Raw genomic sequence first — 16,879 nt, 5'->3', positions numbered from 1 at the left:
GAGGGAATTCTCCAACAGCATGAGGCTTTCGTGAGGAATTTTAAAAGGATTTCCTCACTGAAGCCAGCAAAACCTTGGGGATTGAAGGGTGACAGAGAGGGCAAAGGGGTTTCTTTTGGAAAAAGGAATTTTAAAAGGAATTTTAAAAGGACCTCCCCACTGTAGCCAACAAAACCTTGGGGTTTGAAGGGTGACAGAGAGGGCAAAGGGGTTTCTTTTGGGCAAGGTAATTTTGAAAGGACTTCCTCACTGAAGCCAACAAAACCTGAGTGATTCCAGGGTGACAGAGAAGGCAAGGGTGTTTCTTTTGGAAGAAGAACAATAAAGCAGAGACAATTAGAATTAACCCTCATTTGCTTGAGTCAAACCCCAAATTCCTGCTTTTTCCTCCCATTCCTGCTCCCCCGTGTGCTGTGGGGCTGGATTTGAGCCGGGAGCTGGAATTCTGCCGCCGCTCTCCCCGTGCCAGCTCGGAGCCGCGCCCGCGTGTCCCCGTGCATGGCACCAGCCCGTCGCAGAGCCGCCAGCAGCGCGGGCCGCGCGCCACAGCCCGCCTCATCCTCTTCTCTCCTCTTTTTTGGGCTGGCAGGGAGCAAAAGCAGCGGCTCCAACCGGAGCACCAGCGAGACCAGCAGGAGAGGAGCGGGCAGGGAGAAGGAGCGCAAGTCCGGGGGCAGCGGCAGCGAGTCGGAGCCCGGCGCTCGCCGCGAGCGGCCGCTCAGCCAGCTCAGCCAGCGCTCCGCCAGCGACAGGAGCCACCAGAGCCACCACTCCTACGGGCCCCCGGGGGTGCCACCCTTGTACAGCCTGCCCAAACTGGGCTCCAAGGTGCTGGGCAGCAGCGGCCCGCCCGGAGGGCCGCCGGTGCGCGAGCTGAGCGCCGTGCCGCCCGAGCTCACCGGGAGCCGCCAGTCCTTCCAGAAGGCCATGGGCAACCCTTGCGAGTTCTTCGTGGACATCATGTGAGAGAGGAAGTGCCTTCAAAAGACTCCGCACAGGGTTTTTGGGGTTTTTGTTTTGGGGGGGGGTGGGTGGGTTGTGGGATGCTCGGTTGGAAGAGGCTTGGCTGTCTTGCATGTCACACCTTCCCGTTCGCGAGTGCGTCGCAGAAAAGAACAAAAAAAAAAAATCGACAAAACTGAACAGAAAAAAAGAAAAAAAAAATACAAACCTCCCTCCTCCCACCTAGAAAAACGAACAAGAGAATCTCCCGGGATTGTTAAATATCAGCAAATCGACGGCATCTTTTCGTTACCTTTATTTTTCCTCCCCTCCCCGTCTCGTTTTGGATCGTGAATGGCTGGTGTATATTCACATCTTAATGAGCTTTGGTCATTGTGGCACCTACTTCAGTGGAATTAGTGTCTCTTTCTGGGCTGGTCGGAGGACTGGTATTTCACGTGACTTCTAAATTCCTGACAATGCATAGGAGCACTTTGATTTTTTATTTTTTTTCCCTGCTTTTTCTCTTGCAAGGACAAAAGGACTGCTGGCTGGTATCTGGGATACTGCCTTGGAATGCTGGTTCTTGGATGCACCCATAGCTCTGAGCAGACATGGCACCCACAAGGGCTTGGAAAGGAGCAGGATCCAACCGATTCCTAGAGGAAAACAAACTTGGGGCTGCTTTCTGCTGACCAGGCAGTATAAATCAATTTTTCTTGAGTTCTTTAAGGGTTTTTTTTTGAAGATATTCTATCAAGGGAGTGCTGGAGTCTTGCTACTGTGTGTGTTTACTGTGCAGAACTTGTAAAGTTGTTTCCTTCAGGTATTTCCTTATTTCCCAAGAGTGATTTTCCAGCTGCACTCGGTTCCTGGGCGTTTCAGCCACATCTGCTGCCAGGTGTGGTGTGGCTGTTCCCTCTGGATGTGCACTTGCTTGCAGGTTGGAAGAGTTATTCCCACAGAAATAGGAAAATTGCTGCAGTTCTGCCAGCTTTGCCCTTCTGAAGGTGCTGTTTATCCCATTCCAGCAGAGAAACCCTGGCTCCCGTGGGACGTGGCTCTTCTTTGTGATCCCTCCTTCCTTTCCGAGCACAATCTTTCTCTTTTCTGTTAAAACAGAGACCTGGAGATGTCTGACCCCCCTGGGAGCATTTCTGAGCACAGCGGGCAGAGAGGTGTGAGGGTGTCTGAGAACAGACCAGAAATGGTACAGAAAGAAATCCGTACCCCTGACACAGCATGAGAGCCACCCTGGAGCTCCCTAAAAATAAATCCCTACCCCTGACACGTCATGAGAGCCACCCTGGAGCTCCCCAAAAAGAAATCCTTACATTTGACACTGAGTGAGAGCCACCCTGGAGCTCCCCAAAAAGAAATCCTTACCCTGACACGGAGTTAGACCCACCCTGGAGCTCCCCAAAAGAAATCCTTACCCTGACTCTGAGTTAGAGCCACCCTGGAGCTCTCCAAAAAGAAATCCTTACCCCTGATAAGAAGTTGGACCCACCCTGGAGCTCCCCAAAAAGAAATCCTTACCCTGACTCGTCCTCCTGCTGAGCAGCTCTGCTGTTGAACATCCCCAGGACTGAGTTTCTGGCTGTTTCCTGCTCTGAGGCTGTGACAGTAAATTCAGGCAGCTTCAGGGATGTTTCAGAAGCTTTTTTGAGGCCCGGTGAGCACAGCCGTGCTCTCGTGTGGCTCCTTTCAGGAGGTGCAGCCCCTCTGGTGTGTGACCATGGGGCCATTCCTCAGCTCAGTTCTCTCTTGTGAGATCCCTGCTGCTGGCAGGATTTGGAGCAGGTGCTTTGAAATCAGTTTTTACTGTAAATAAGCATTTTCTCCACTGGTAAGGAGCTGCTTTTTGGTCTGTTCTGCGCTTGTTGGGTAAATAGCCAAGGTGGATGTGAGGAGAGAACATCTTTGTCTCTGTACACACGCAGTTCATTTGTCACCCTGAAAAATGACCCTTCCAAATCTCCTTTTAGTTCTGATTTTTCACTTCTTTCCTTTTTCCCACCTCCCTCTGTCAGAGACTCCAGGGGTTGGTGGGAATGGGAGACTCGATTTCTCCTTCCACAGGGAGCCAGGAATCAGGGAAGCTCTCTCTCAGCCCATTTCTGGGCTTCTGAATTCATTTTCTTTACAAAAACCTCCCCAAAAAAAGCTGCCCGAGGCTTTTGAAAGCAGAGCTTTCATCACCACCCATGGATGGCTCCTCCAAAAGAGGCCCTGCCCAAACCTTGACTGTACAACAGGACTTCTCTTTCCCTTCCCTCCTCCTCCCAGATGCAAACCCGACTTGGTAAATTATTCTGAAGGATTGACGCTTAAATAAATTATTCTGAAAATAATGACACTTAAATCAGGGTAAAAGCGTGGTGGAAATCTGCTCTGTCTCCAGGAGACACTGCTGAGCAGTCTGTGACTTTACTGACAATCACTTGAAACTCATTGAGATTTTTCTGGCATTTTATAAATTACCATTCCTCTGGCCCTGTTTGTTTTAAGGCAGAACTCAGAGGGCTGGAGGAAAAAAACCCCAATAATCTCCTTTTAATACTTCCAAAAAAAAGGATTGAAGCTGGGGAGCTGAGCTTTTCACCCGTGTTTAATTTCCAGGAGCTGCAGTTTTCACACCTGCCGGGGCTTCGCTTTTGTCTCGTGGTTTTGCTGTTGGCAGAAGCTGTTCTGTGTCTCGCTGCTCTTTGCTGCTATGTTGAAAAATGACTTTTTTTTCTAAACGTGTGTGCTCGTGGGTCACCCTGGGATGAAGCTGCGAGTCCCCAGCAGGTGTGGGAATTGTTTTTTCTGAGGAAATCGGGCAGGGAAGGAGCTCTGGGGTTGTTCCACAGGCGGATCCTGCAGAGAGAGCAGGAGGGAGCAGTGCCCCTCTTGAACAGTGCAATATTCAGCAGTGACACAAAAATCTGCATTTTTTTTTCCCCCCTGTGAACAGGCTGGGCTGAAGGTCAGCTCCGAATCTTTGCCAGATCTGTTTCCTCAAGGGAACCAAAAGGAGATTTCCCAAATCCCACCCCTGGCCTTCCCATCCTTTGTGTCTGTCCTGATGGGCACAGCATTCCCTGCAGGAACCTGTGCCAGCTGTGCCAGGGGAGCTGCTCGCAGGGGGGATTGTGCCAGGGGGAAGGAGATTTGGAGGCTGGGGTGCTGCTGGGCACAGCATTCCCTGCAGGAACCTGTGCCAGCCGTGCCAGGGGAGCTGCCCGCAGGGGGATTGTGCCAGGGGGAAGGAGATTTGGAGGCTGGGGTGCTGGGCACAGCATTCCCTGCAGGAACCTGTGCCAGCCGTGCCAGGGGAGCTGCCCGCAGGGGGAATTGTGCCAAGGGGAAGGAGATTTGGAGCTGGGGTGCTGCTGGGCACAGCATTCCCTGCAGGAAGCTGTGCCAGCTGTGCCAGGGGAGCTGCCCCCAGGGGGAATTGTGCCAGGGGGAAGGAGATTTGGAGGCTGGAGTGCTGCTGGGCACAGCATTCCCTGCAGGAACCTGTGCCAGCTGTGCCAGGGGAGCTGCCCACAGGGGGAATTGTGCCAGGGGGAAGGAGATTTGGAGCTGGAGTGCTGCTGGGCACAGCATTCCCTGCAGGAACCTGTGCCAGCCGTGCCAGGGGAGCTGCCCCCAGAGGGAACTGTGCCAGGGGGAAGGAGATTTGGAGGCTGGGGTGCTGCAGAGCCAGCATTCCCTACCCTGCAGGGCCCGCAGGGGCATTTTGATGGAGCGGCTCCAGGGCCTGGGGACACCCCCAGGGCAGGAGCCTGAAGGAATTCCTCAGTTTGCTTTTGGAACTCCAGGAGTTTTCGTTCTGCAGCTGAGCTCAGTGCTCGCCCTCCCTGCAGCAGGGATGTCTGGGGGCCCCTGGAGAAGGTGAGGAAGCACTTTGGGGTGGCATCTCCCTCCCCCAGAGGCAGGATCTGCAGGGGGTGTCTCCACCCACCGTTTGACCCCCGGAGAGGAAATTTTTTGGCAAATAGTCTTGAAAGCACGCTGGTGTCCTTTGCCTCCTGTTAAAGAACCTGCTTTTCCAAGGAATCAGTGCCCTGGACACTTTATCCAAAGGTTTTCTTGGATGGCAAGCAGTGATGCACAGCTGTTGACTTCTGCTAGGATTTTTGTTCTCTCTGATTTTCGTTCTCTCCCCTCCTGAGACTTGACAGCTCGTGGGTTGATGTAATTTTTTGTTTTGGTTTTTTTTTGTTGTTTTTTTTTTTTTTTTTTTTTTTTTTGTTTGATTTTTTTTTGTTTTGGTTTTCTTTTGGTTTTTTTGTTTTCCATTTAACTGGATTGTAATGAGATTGACTTAAAATTATTAATTCTAATCAGTGATTAGAAATACATGTAAAGAATTTTATGTACAGTAGAGGAACAAAGTTACATGATTTTAAATAATGAAAAACCCAGACTATCACCTATCCTAGAACTGGTTCTACTCCAAGAGTGACCTCTTATTAGCATGGACTGCACTGTTCATTTAAATGTCTATTGCATAATTGAATTCTTTTTTGTAGATATTGTATTAAAACCCAAGTGTCTGTATAGTTAATATATAGCTGCTTATGTGTAAATGCTATTTTAAACACTAAAAAGCTTTTAATTTTATGTGATAACCACAGCGTATGTGTTCAGTTCTTTGCAGCATTTCATTAACTGGGATTTATTTCATCAATGTTGCCCATTTTTGGGCTCTCCAGCAGAATCAAGGATCACTGGGACACGCTGGGTGAACTCTGGAGAGCCTTGGGTTTGTCGGGACACCCTGAAGGGGCTGAGGGGACTGGAGATTTCAGGGTTTCCAGCCTAAATGATTCTCATTTTCCAGCCTAAATAAAAAGAACAAGCACAGCTTGGTGAGGCAGGTTCCCTCTTGCAGCTCACACGGCCAGGGGAGAGTGAAACAGCATTTCAGTACCATCAACCCCAGCAGTTCCCAGCGAGGAGGATATTGCATGGCCAGGAATACGTGAGTGTCAAAGGTCAGGATGAGGAGAATTGAAATTAAATTAAATGGTCAGGATTTAAGTGAATGTTAAATGTCAGGATTGAGGTGAATTTTAAATGATCAGAATTGAAATTAAATTTAATTGTCAGGATTTAAGTGAATATTAAATGGTCAGAATTTAAGTGAATATTAAATGGTCAGGATTTAGGTGAATATTAAATGGTCAGAATTTAAATTAAATTTAATTGTCAGGATTTAAGTGAATATTAAATGTCAGGATTGAGGTGAATATTAAATGATGAGAATTAAAATTAAATTAAATGCTCAGGATTCAAGTGAATATTGAATGGTCTGGATTTAAGTGAATGTTAAATGTCAGGACTGAGGTGAATATTAAATGATGAGGAATTAAATTAAATTGTCAGAATTTACGTGAATATTAAATGGTCAGGATTGAGGTGAATATTAAATGGTCAGGATTTAAGTGAATGTTAAATGAACAGAATTTAGGTGAATATTAAATGATGAGAATTGAAATTAAATTAAATTGTCAGAATTTAAGTGAATATTAAATGCTCAGGATTTAAGTGAATGTTAAATATCAGGATTTAGGTGAATATTAAATTAGGAGAATTTAATTTAAATTAAATTGTCAGAATTTAAGTGAATATTAAATGGTCAGGATTTAAGTGAATGTTAAATGAACAGAATTTAGGTGAATATTAAATGATCAGAATTTAGGTAAATATTTAATGATCAGAATTGAAATTAAATTAAATGGTCAGAATTCAAGTGAATATTGAATGGTCTGGATTTAAGTGAATGTTAAATGTCAGGACTGAGGTGAATATTAAATGATGAGGAATTAAATTAAATTAAATTGTCAGAATTTACATGAATATTAAATGCTCAGGATTGAGGTGAATATGAAATGGTCAGGATTTAAGTGAATGTTAAATATCAGGATTTAGGTGAATATTAAATTAGGAGAATTTAATTTAAATTAAATTGTCAGAATTTAAGTGAATATTAAATGGTCAGGATTTAAGTGAATGTTAAATGAACAGAATTTAGGTGAATATTAAATGATCAGAATTTAGGTAAATATTTAATGATCAGAATTGAAATTAAATTAAATGGTCAGAATTCAAGTGAATATTAAATGGTCAGGATTTAAGTGAATATTAAATGATGAGAATTGAAATTAAATTAAATTGTCGGAATTTAAGTGAATATTGAATGGTCAGGATTGAGGTGAATATTAAATGGTCAGAATTGAAATTAAATTTAATTGTCAGGATTTCAGTGAATATCAAATGTCAGGATTTAGGTGAATATTAAATGATGAGAATTGAAATTAAATTGTCAGGATTTAAGTGAATATTAAATGGTCAGGATTTAAGTGAATGTTAAATGAACAGAATTTAGGTGAATATTAAATGGTCAGGATTTAGGTAAATATTTAATGATCAGAATTGAAATTAAATTAAATGGTCAGAATTCAAGTGAATATTGAATGGTCTGGATTTAAGTGAATGTTAAATGTCAGGACTGAGGTGAATATTAAATGATGAGGAATTAAATTAAATTAAATTGTCAGAATTTACATGAATATTAAATGCTCAGGATTGAGGTGAATATGAAATGGTCAGGATTTAAGTGAATGTTAAATATCAGGATTTAGGTGAATATTAAATTAGGAGAATTTAATTTAAATTAAATTGTCAGAATTTAAGTGAATATTAAATGGTCAGGATTTAAGTGAATGTTAAATGAACAGGATTGAGGTGAATATTAAATGATCAGAATTTAGGTAAATATTTAATGATCAGAATTGAAATGAAATTAAATTGTCAAAATCTAAGTGAATATTAAATGGTCAGAATTCAGGTCAATATTAAATTGCCAGAATTTAGGTAAATATTTAATGATCAGAATTTAAGTGAATGTTAAATTGTCAGAATTCAGGTGAATATTAATGCTCAGAATTCTGGACAGCCTTTTCCTGCAGGGCCTGGTGGAGTTAAATCAGATTTTTTTCCTTTCCCTGTTTCTGGAATGCTGATCAAAAGTTGTTTAATGCTTCTCTGCTATGGAACCACAGCCCTGGAGGAGGAACCCTGAGAATTTCAGGTGCTTGTGAAGAATTCCTGCAGGCTCCAGGTCAGAGTTTTGGTTTTTTAATCACGCTGAGGAATAATTTTGGATGGAGCTGATCACAAAAACTGGGGACGAGTAACGTTGCAGTGCACCAAAAGGTTCTTTATTTATTTATTTTTTATTTTTAAGAAAGAAAATGTTCACCGAATATAGAAAACTTAGATTAATTTGCAAATCCTTTAATTGAGCTGGACTGCTTAAATTCCAGGTGGAAGAATTTTAATCTAGGGAGTAAAAGAGCAGAAATGCAGAAACTTTTAAAGAATAAAAGAGCAGAGTAGCTCCTTGTGGGGAGAAGAAAAATCTTGGTGTGGCTGGAAGCTGCCTGGCAGCAGTGTGAACTTTTGGGTGATTTTTGCCTGATTTTGGGGAGGGAGGAAGCTCCTGCTGTGCCTTTGGGGGTGGGGTTGGCAGGAGCTCGTTCCCAGGAGCCTGTCCCTGATTTCCGTGGAACTCTGGTGCAGTGAGCTGGGGTGGGAGTGGCAGTGTCCCCTTGGTGTCACCCCCCTGCTGCTGCCTGCCACAACGGTCTTCTCGCTTTTATTGCATCTCTGACAATTCTTACAAGGCAAGGAAGGATTCCTGGATCCAGGAGCTGTTAATTAATAAGAAAGGGAAATTTCCAGAAGTGTTTACAGGGAGGTGCTGTTGGTGACTGCCAGATTGAGAGATTGATGTAAAATAGCATTTCTGGAGGTTCCTTCATTAGCTGAACCTCACTTTGGCTCCCTTTTGGGGCTGAAATGTGTTTGCAGAGGGGATGGAGGCTGCTCCTCTGGCCTTGCTTCCACAGCTCTTAATTCATGGGTGATTGTTCCTGGGGCCACAGAGTGCTCAAAACCAGGATTTTCTCCTCAAAACCCAGCTGCTGTGAGGAGCAGTGGCACGGGGAGGGGTTTATTGCCTGTCCTCCCCTGGCTGCTCCTCACAGGGGCTCTGGCAGTAATCGTCCGTGTTCAGATCTGGCCTGAACACCAAGATGTAGCACTTGGGCACGAAGTAGCTGGCCAAGATGCCCAAGGTGGTGGCCAGGATGGTGCAAATCTGAGTGACAGCCCTGAGCACCGTCCTGAGCGTGGCGAAAATCACCACGAAGAAGATCCAGATGATGAAATAGATGAGGGTGGCGAAGGTGATGCCCCTGGCCACGTTGTACCTCCTGGCTGGGCTTTGCACCATGAAGGTGCACAGGAAGCACAGGAAGGCCAGGCAGCTGTTGTAGCCGTGCAGGAGGGCAAAGGCTGCCCAGGACCGGGTGCCACACACCAGCAGCACCTCGCTGGGCAGGGATTTGTAGTCGGCCACCAGGTAGTCAGGGCCCAGGTGGAGGTGGCACAAGCAGAGCAGCGCCTGGATGAGGACGGACGCGGCCACCGTCAGCCAGGCCCTGCCGTGGGTCACCCAGCGCAGCAGCCTGGGGGCGCAGCGGGGGAATTCTGTCACCAGGCCGATCTCCAGGGCCTTGGGCAGCAGGGAGGACAGGCAGCCGTTGAGGCACAGGGCGTAGGAGAGCTGCTGCAGGCGGCACAGCGCCGCGCCGGGCCTGCCCACGTACAGGCAGCAGCTGAGGCTCTGCAGCAGCAGGCAGAGCAGGGCCAGGAGGCTCCTGGCACCCCCTGCCAGCCGCACCAGCGGGCTCTGCAGGTGCCTCAGGAACAGCAGAGCTGCCGCGCCGCTCAGGCTCGCCGTCAGGGCCGTCAGGGTCAGCAGGGCCACGGCCAGGGGCTCGTCCCAGAAGAGGAACCTGTCGCGGCGCTCGAGGCAGCGCGTGCTGCGGGCGGGCGCCCACTGGTGCTGCGGGCACGGGGAGCAGCGGGTGCTGTCTGCAAAGAGAGCCCGCTCAGCACCCCTTGGCATGGGATTTGGTGCTGCTTTGGGTGCCGTTTTGCCTCCCTTCAAGGTGTGTTGGAGGTCCCAAGTTGGTGGTGGTTCGCCCTCCGCTTTTCCACCCTCATCCCTGAAGGATCCTCGTGTTCCTTGCCTCCCTTTCCTTCCCCCAGCAATTCCAGGATTTTATCCTCTGCCTCTCTTCTACCCGTGCCCCCAGAATCCCATCGCACCCCTCTCTCCCAGCTCTGCAGATCAAACATGAATGTTGTCCTCGTTCCTTCCCTCTGGGCCCAGCAGGGGCAGGGCCCCAGGGAGGAGCAGAACAGGGAGGGGAGCCCTGGCAGTGCTTACGGAGGAGAGCCCCAGCTCATCACCACCTCAGCCAGAGGCACAATAACCCAGTCAAACCTTCCAGTGGCCCAGGCCTCACCTGTGCTGCTCCAGAAGGTGTTTTCTGAGCAGTCTGTGCAGTCGTAGCAGCAGAGGTTGAATCCTTTTATTCTTCGGAATTGTCCTGGTTGGCAGCGCCTGAAGCACTCGGACGTGGGCTCCTGGCAAAGGCAGGAGGGAACATCAGCCAGGAACCTCCAGGAGAACAAACCTCCGACGAATCAGAAGGAGCTGTGCCATTTTTACCTTCTTATCTGCAGTGTGGAACTGGATCCGGGACTTCTGGACGTACAGGGTCTGGTCGTAGTCCCCCACGGGCAGGTAGGTGACGGTGCCATCCCTCCAGGCCCAGAAGATGAGTTTGTAGCCCGTGTTTGTGCCGTGGGATTGGTCAAACCTGAAGCTCTGCCCGTTCACCTCGAACGGGAGGGTGTTCATGAACTGCAGCAGCTGGCGAGGAGAACAAAACCAGAATGGATTTTGCTCCAGTTGTTGTTGTTTGGAGGGTGACAGCTCTGCGAGCGGACAGCAGCTGTCCCTCAGCTGGGCTGAGATTGTGCCAGCGTGGCTGTGAGGGGACAGAAATTGGCTGCTTGCCCCTCAGATCTGCGACAGCCTGCTCAGAGAGCCAGAAAACCTCAATTTCTCACCGGGCACTTGTGAGAGGTTTTAGGGAGTTGTAGAAAAGCGATGGCTTGTTGGTATAAACAACCTGCAGGGGGTTTCCTGCTCTGTTCTTCTGCTCTTCCCAAGGACTATTGGTGAGAGATGTTTTTGTTAATTAGCCAATCAAGCCCAGTGTGGTCTTTGTGAGATCCCCAGGATGAGGGAAGGGATGAGAATCTGACTCCATGTTCTCAGAAGGCTGATTGATTCTGATATGATATTATATATCATATTATATATAATATCATAAAATAATGCTATGATGATATTACGGTATTATATTATGCTTTTCTATTATATTATTGTATTAAAATATAATATTTATATATCATATTATGCTTTTATGAGATATTATATATTATATATCATTATATTATGACATATTATATTATATTACATTACATTACATTATATTACATTTATTATATATTATATTATATTACATTACATTACATTATATTATATTATATCATCATATATTATATTACATTATATCATCATATATTATATTATATTATATTATATTATATTATATTATATTATATTATATTATATTATATTATATTATATTATATATATTCTATTCTATTAAAACTCTACTAAAGAAATAGAAAGGATCCATCAGAAGGCTTAACAAGAATGACAGTAAAAACTCGTGAGTGACTCGGCGAGTCCAGCACAGCTGGCCCTGGTTGGCCATTAAGTTAAAACAATTCCCAATCTCATTCCAAGGCAGCGAAACAGGGAGGAGCTGAAGCTTCTGAGCTTCCCAGGAGAAATCCTGGTGAAGGGATTTTTCAGAAAATGTCACGGTGCCAGTAGAATGTGTGGAATCTGTCTACAAAAGAGGATTTTTGCCTTAAACTCGGAAGGGACAGTGCTGCAAACCAGCCTTGGGGTGAATCTGTGCCACTTCTGCCTGCAGGGTGACACTCACCTGCCAGGACCTGACGGCTGTTTTGGGACAGCCTGTGGAGGTGCAGCCCAGGGCTCTGTGCAGGGCGTGGGCCACGCTGTACACGGCCACGTGCACCGGCTGCACCGCCGTCACCCCCAGCATGGGCCAGATGTCCCCGAGGGTGACGTTGCCACACTGCCGGCAGCGCGTGTCCAGCGCCTCGGGGTTCTCCGGCCCGCTCAGCTCCCCGGAGCGCCGGCAGAACTCCTCCCTTGTGACGGAGCCCAAGAGCTCGGCCACGAACTCGCGGAAGCCGGGCAGCGTCGCCGTCCTCATGACGAAGCCCAGCACCGTCCCCACGCTCTGGATGTTGGGCGTGGAGGCGGCGATGTCCGACAGCAGCCAGGCCTCGCTGCCGACCCAGACCTTCTTGCCCAGCCCCATGGCGATGCCGTGCTCCAGCAGGGCCTGGGCCGGCACGCTGTGCGCAAACAGCACCACCACGTTGACTTTGGTGCTGTTAATTAACCGGATCGTGTTCTCCAGCTGCCTTCTGGCGCCGGGCTCGGCCAGCTCGGTGGGGATGAGCCCCTCGAAGGCGATGCAGATGTTGTCGGTGGCCGCCACGCTCAGGAACAGGGCCTGGGCCCCTCGGCCGTACTCGTCGTCGCTGGCCACCGCGGCCACCCAGTTCCAGCCGAAGCGGTTGAGGAGCAGCACCACGGCCTCCACCAGGTTCTTGTCGCTGGGCACCGTGCGGTAGAAGGACGGGTAGAGCTCCGTGTTGCTCAGGGCCTCGCTGCTGGCGCCGTAGCTCACCTGGGGGGAAAGCGGCCTCACTGCCACAGCCCTGCAGGGCTTCATTGAGACCTCACCGAGAACATCCCGACAAGGCTTGGAAAGGATTCCTGCAGGGACGCGTCTCTGGAGCTGTTGAGAGAGACATTCACTCGAGAAATGACTGCAAGAACTTGCTATCAACACTTGAGAAATTCCTGTGAGAAATTTATATTAACTCTTGAGAAATTCCTGTATGAAATTTATATCAACACTTGAGAAATTCCTAGAAGAAATTTATATTAACTCTTGAGAAATTCCTGGAAGAAATTTATATTAACACTTGAGAAATTCCTGGAAGAAATTTATATTAATACTTGAGAAATTCCTATAAGAAATTTGATAGGAAAATGAAATTGCCCGGAGTGTTTACAGGGCTAGACATTGACATCAAAGATCAATTCTGGAGCTTGTTCCGTTCTCCAGAAGGGAGAATTCCTGTTTCTGCAGAGGTTTTACCTGCAGGATCAGGAAGGAGCTGAAGAGCTTGGCGGTGAGCAGGCACAGGGGATTGGAAGCATCTCTGGAGTGGTTTAATAAGAAATTTACTCAAGAAATTTCTACAAGAATTTCATATTAATACTTGAGAAATTTCAGTAAGACTTTTCTATTAAAACTTCAGAAGTTTCTTTAAGAAACTTGATAGGAAAATGAAATTACCAGGAGCATTGTCAGGGCTAGACATTGAAATCAAAGATCAGTTCTGGAGCTTGTTCCGTTCCCCAGAAGGGAGAACTCCCGTTTCTGCAGAGGTTTTACCTGCGGGATCAGGAAGGAGCTGAAGAGCTTGGCGGTGAGCAGGCACAGGTCGGACTTGTGGGGCCCGATGACGGCGGTGACGCGGGGCCGGTAGTCGGTGTAGTCGCGCCGCACGCCGATGGCCCCGGTGCCGTCGCGGCTCAGGAAGAGCAGGCTGGGCTGCAGGGCCACCAGGGGCTCGAAGCACGTGTCGTGGATGTCGTAGCCCAGCGTCACCCCTGGCAGCAGCCAGCTGCAGTTGTTGATCTGCTCGATGGCAAACCTCATGGCCAGGGCCCAGAGCAGCCCGTCCGTGAACAGCCTGGGGACGGCAGGGACAGGGCTGGCACTGGAAAAGCTCGTTTCTTATTAGGTGTTTTATTGGCAGAACTGATTTTTATACATAATTTTATATAATTATTTTATTGGCAGAACTGATCTTTACACGTATTTTTATAGAATTGTTTTATTGGCAGAACTGATTTTTATACATATTTTTATAGAATTATTAGAACTTATTTTTATACATAATTTTATAGAATTATTTTATTAGCATAACTTATTTTTATACATATATGTATACATTTATTTATATATTTAAGTGTTTGATAAAATTTAAGCGTTTGCTTTAATTTAACTGATCCATTTCAATTTAAGCATTTGCTTCAGTATAAGTGTTTGCTTCAATTTAACAGATTCATTTACAGTTTAACTGTTTGAGTCAATTTGTTTGATTGGTTTACAATTTAAGTGTTTGATTCATTTGCAATTTAACTGTTTGCTTCAGTTTAACTGATTCATTTACAATTTAAGCATTTAATTCAATTTAACTGATTCATTTACAATTTAAGCATTTAATTCAATTTAACTGATTCATTTACAATGTGTTTGCTTCAATTTAACTGATTCATTTACAATTTAACTGATTCAATTTAACTGATTCATTTACAATGTGTTTGCTTCAGTTTAACTGATTCATTTACAACTGAAGTGTTGCCTCAAGCCCTAAGGAAGGCAGTGCTGTGACAGCTTTTTATCGAGGTGAGACTGGAGTTTGTCAGCACCCAAAAAACACAATTCCCATGTTGGGAGCAGCTGATGTGGCAGCGCTCCCCCTGCACCCCTGCTCTGTCCCATCCATCCCATGCCATCCCATCCATCCCATCCCATCCCAGCCCATCCCAGCCCAGCCCAGCCCAGCCCAGCTCCTCCCATCCATCCCATCCCACCCCATCCATTCCACCCCATCTCATGGATCCCATCCATCCCATCCCCTCCCATGCCATCCCATCCCATGGATCCCATCCCATCCCATCCATCCCATCCCATCCCATCCCATCCATCCCATCCCATCCCATCCCATCCCATCCCATCCCAATCCATCCCATGGATCCCATCCCATGGATCCCATCCCATCCCATCCATTTGCATGGATCCCATCCCATCCCATCCCATCCCATCCCATCCCAATCCATCCCATCCCATCCCATCCCAATCCATCCCATGGATCCCATCCCATCCATTCGCATGGATCCCATCCCATCCCATCCCATCCCACCCCATCCCACCCCATCCCATGGATCCCATCCCATGGATCCCATCCCATATCCCATCCCATCCCCAGTCCGGCCTCACCTCTCGCAGAGCAGCGGGGTGGGCTCGGAGCGCGCCGCCAGCTTCACCGTGTCCTTCCCGAAGGGGAACAATCCCCCCAGCACAAAATCCCCCGGGCTGCGGAACTGCAGCGGGAGGCACGAGGGGCTCGGCTCGGCGGCACGGCCCCAGCCCCAGCCCAGGCACAGCCACGGCCAGAGCCCTGGCAGCTGCATCCTGGGGGAAATCTGGGAGAAGGAAACTCAGCCCTGCCCGGGACGGCTCTTCAAATAGAGCTGGGAGGGATTTGTTTGGCAAAATGCATGAAATTAATTTTAGAGGGCAATAATCAAATACTCTGTGAGTAAAAACCACTGCCCTCATCCTGCTCTCCTTACTCAGTGATTCACAAATCCATGGGCACAGCTGTGGAAATCTGGGTTCTTCTGGCAGAGGTGACAACAGTCAGGTGCCCAACTCTGGTAAATTATTTACTCAACAATATACTTTATTAGTTTATTTTCTATAATTCGAGGTCACCTCATCATGGAAATAAAATCAGGAAGGTGGCCTTGGCACAGCCCTGGCACAGCCCCAGCCCTGGCACAGCCACATCTTGGGGGAAATCTGGGAGGAGGAAACTCAGCCCTGCCTGGGAAGGCTCTTCAAATAGAGCTGGGAGGGATGGAATAATGGGGAGGAATTTGTTTGGCAAAATGCTGAAGTAAAAACCACTGCCCTCATCCTGCTGTCCCTTGCTCAGTGATTCACAAATCCATGGGCACAGCTGTGGAAATCGGGGTTCCTCCGGCAGAGGTGACAAAACTCAGGTGCCTAACTCTGGTAAATTATTTACTCAAGAATCATTTTTATTTTTAAAATTCAAGGTCACCTCATCATGGAAATAACCAAATAGGGAGGCAGCACAGCTCCAGCCCTGGCAGCTGCATCCTGGGGGAAATCTGGGAGAAAGAAACTCAGCCCTGCCCGGGACGGCTCTTCAAATAGATCTGGGAGGGATTTGTTTGGCAAAATGCATGAAATTAATTTTAGAGGGCAATAATCAAATACTCTGTGAGGGCACTGGGGTGTCAATCTGCTCTCCTTTACTCAGTGAGTAAATTTACTCACTGGGCAATAATCAAATCCCCTGTGAGGGCACTGGGGTGTCAATCCTGCTCTCCTTTACTCAGTGAGTAAATTTCCTCACTGGGCAATAATCAAATCCCCTGTGAGGGCACTGGGGTGTCAATCCTGCTCTCCTTTACTCAGTGAGTAAATTTCCTCAGAGTGATTTACAAATCCATTGGCACAGCAGTGGAAATTTGGGTTCCTCCTGCAGAGGTGACAAAAACTCAGGCGCCCTGCTCTGATTCTGGTAAGAGATTTACACAACAATCATTTCTGCTTATTTATTTATCAAATTCCATTTTAATAATTTAAATGTTCATTTAAATATTTAAATTTTCAAAGCGGCTCATCATGGAAATCACCCAACCTTCCCGAGGGCAGGGATTTGCCTGGAGAGGCCATTCCTGGCTCACACCTTGCTGAGCTGTCACTCAGCTCTACTGATATTTTTTAAGGATATTTTTTTTCTAATCTAATTTTTCATCCCCTCGCCCTGAACCCCTCCCTTTTCCAGGGAAATAAAACCTGAGGAGGTTTTCTGTCGACGGCGTTCCTGCCACCAGCACAGCCCCAGAGGGTGACCCCACGAAGGACACTCCTCAAAAACCACATTTTCACAGCATTTAATGGCCAGCGAGTCCATGGGTTGAACAGAAATCCAGATTTTCTGCATATCCCAAATGCAAAACCAGGGGCTGAACAGAAATCCAGATTTTCTGCACAGCCCCAGTGCAGAG

General features: G+C 47.3%; 2 protein-coding genes across 4 annotated transcripts in view; one reads left to right on the top strand and one right to left on the bottom strand.

The window, feature by feature from the left end:
• DVL1 (dishevelled segment polarity protein 1) overlaps positions 1 to 5,567 on the top strand; it is a 63,761-nt gene extending 58,194 nt beyond the window's left edge. For 2 of the 3 annotated variants that reach the window (XM_038159586.1, XM_038159585.1), the window contains exon 15: positions 590 to 5,567. In XM_038159586.1, the coding sequence (XP_038015514.1) occupies positions 590 to 966 (377 nt within the window). In that variant the 3' untranslated portion in view covers positions 967 to 5,567. The remainder of the gene's footprint in view (positions 1 to 589) is intronic. The other variant, XM_038159587.1, reaches the window with a different exon arrangement.
• Positions 5,568 to 7,663: 2,096 nt separating this feature from the next.
• On the bottom strand, positions 7,664 to 15,401 carry TAS1R3 (taste 1 receptor member 3). Its single transcript, XM_038160094.1, has 6 exons — positions 15,054 to 15,401; positions 13,440 to 13,740; positions 11,883 to 12,662; positions 10,526 to 10,729; positions 10,320 to 10,440; positions 7,664 to 9,882 (listed from the first exon to the last, which is right to left on the bottom strand). Exons 1-6 carry the CDS (start codon positions 15,245 to 15,247, stop codon positions 8,957 to 8,959), a joined length of 2,526 nt encoding a protein of 841 aa, XP_038016022.1. The 5' UTR covers positions 15,248 to 15,401; the 3' UTR covers positions 7,664 to 8,956.
• Between the last annotated feature and the right edge of the window lie 1,478 nt (positions 15,402 to 16,879).

The sequence above is a fragment of the Motacilla alba genome, chromosome 21 (assembly GCF_015832195.1).
Source record: "Motacilla alba alba isolate MOTALB_02 chromosome 21, Motacilla_alba_V1.0_pri, whole genome shotgun sequence".
NCBI lineage: Eukaryota > Metazoa > Chordata > Aves > Passeriformes > Motacillidae > Motacilla > Motacilla alba.
Note: the sequence above shows the minus strand (reverse complement) of the source record. Positions and strands in the feature narration are given on the sequence as shown.

Bases quoted from the DNA above. Each gene is read 5' to 3' on its own strand.
- TAS1R3 (XM_038160094.1), bottom strand. From the start codon at position 15,247: ATGCAGCTGCCAGGGCTCTGGCCGTGGCTGTGCCTGGGCTGGGGCTGG. The intron at 13,741-15,053 runs GTGAGGCCGGAC...TGCCGTCCCCAG, and splicing joins ACCCCGCTGCTCTGCGAGAG to GCTGTTCACGGACGGGCTGC. The intron at 10,441-10,525 runs GTAAAAATGGCA...TGCCTTTGCCAG, and splicing joins TCCACACTGCAGATAAGAAG to GAGCCCACGTCCGAGTGCTT.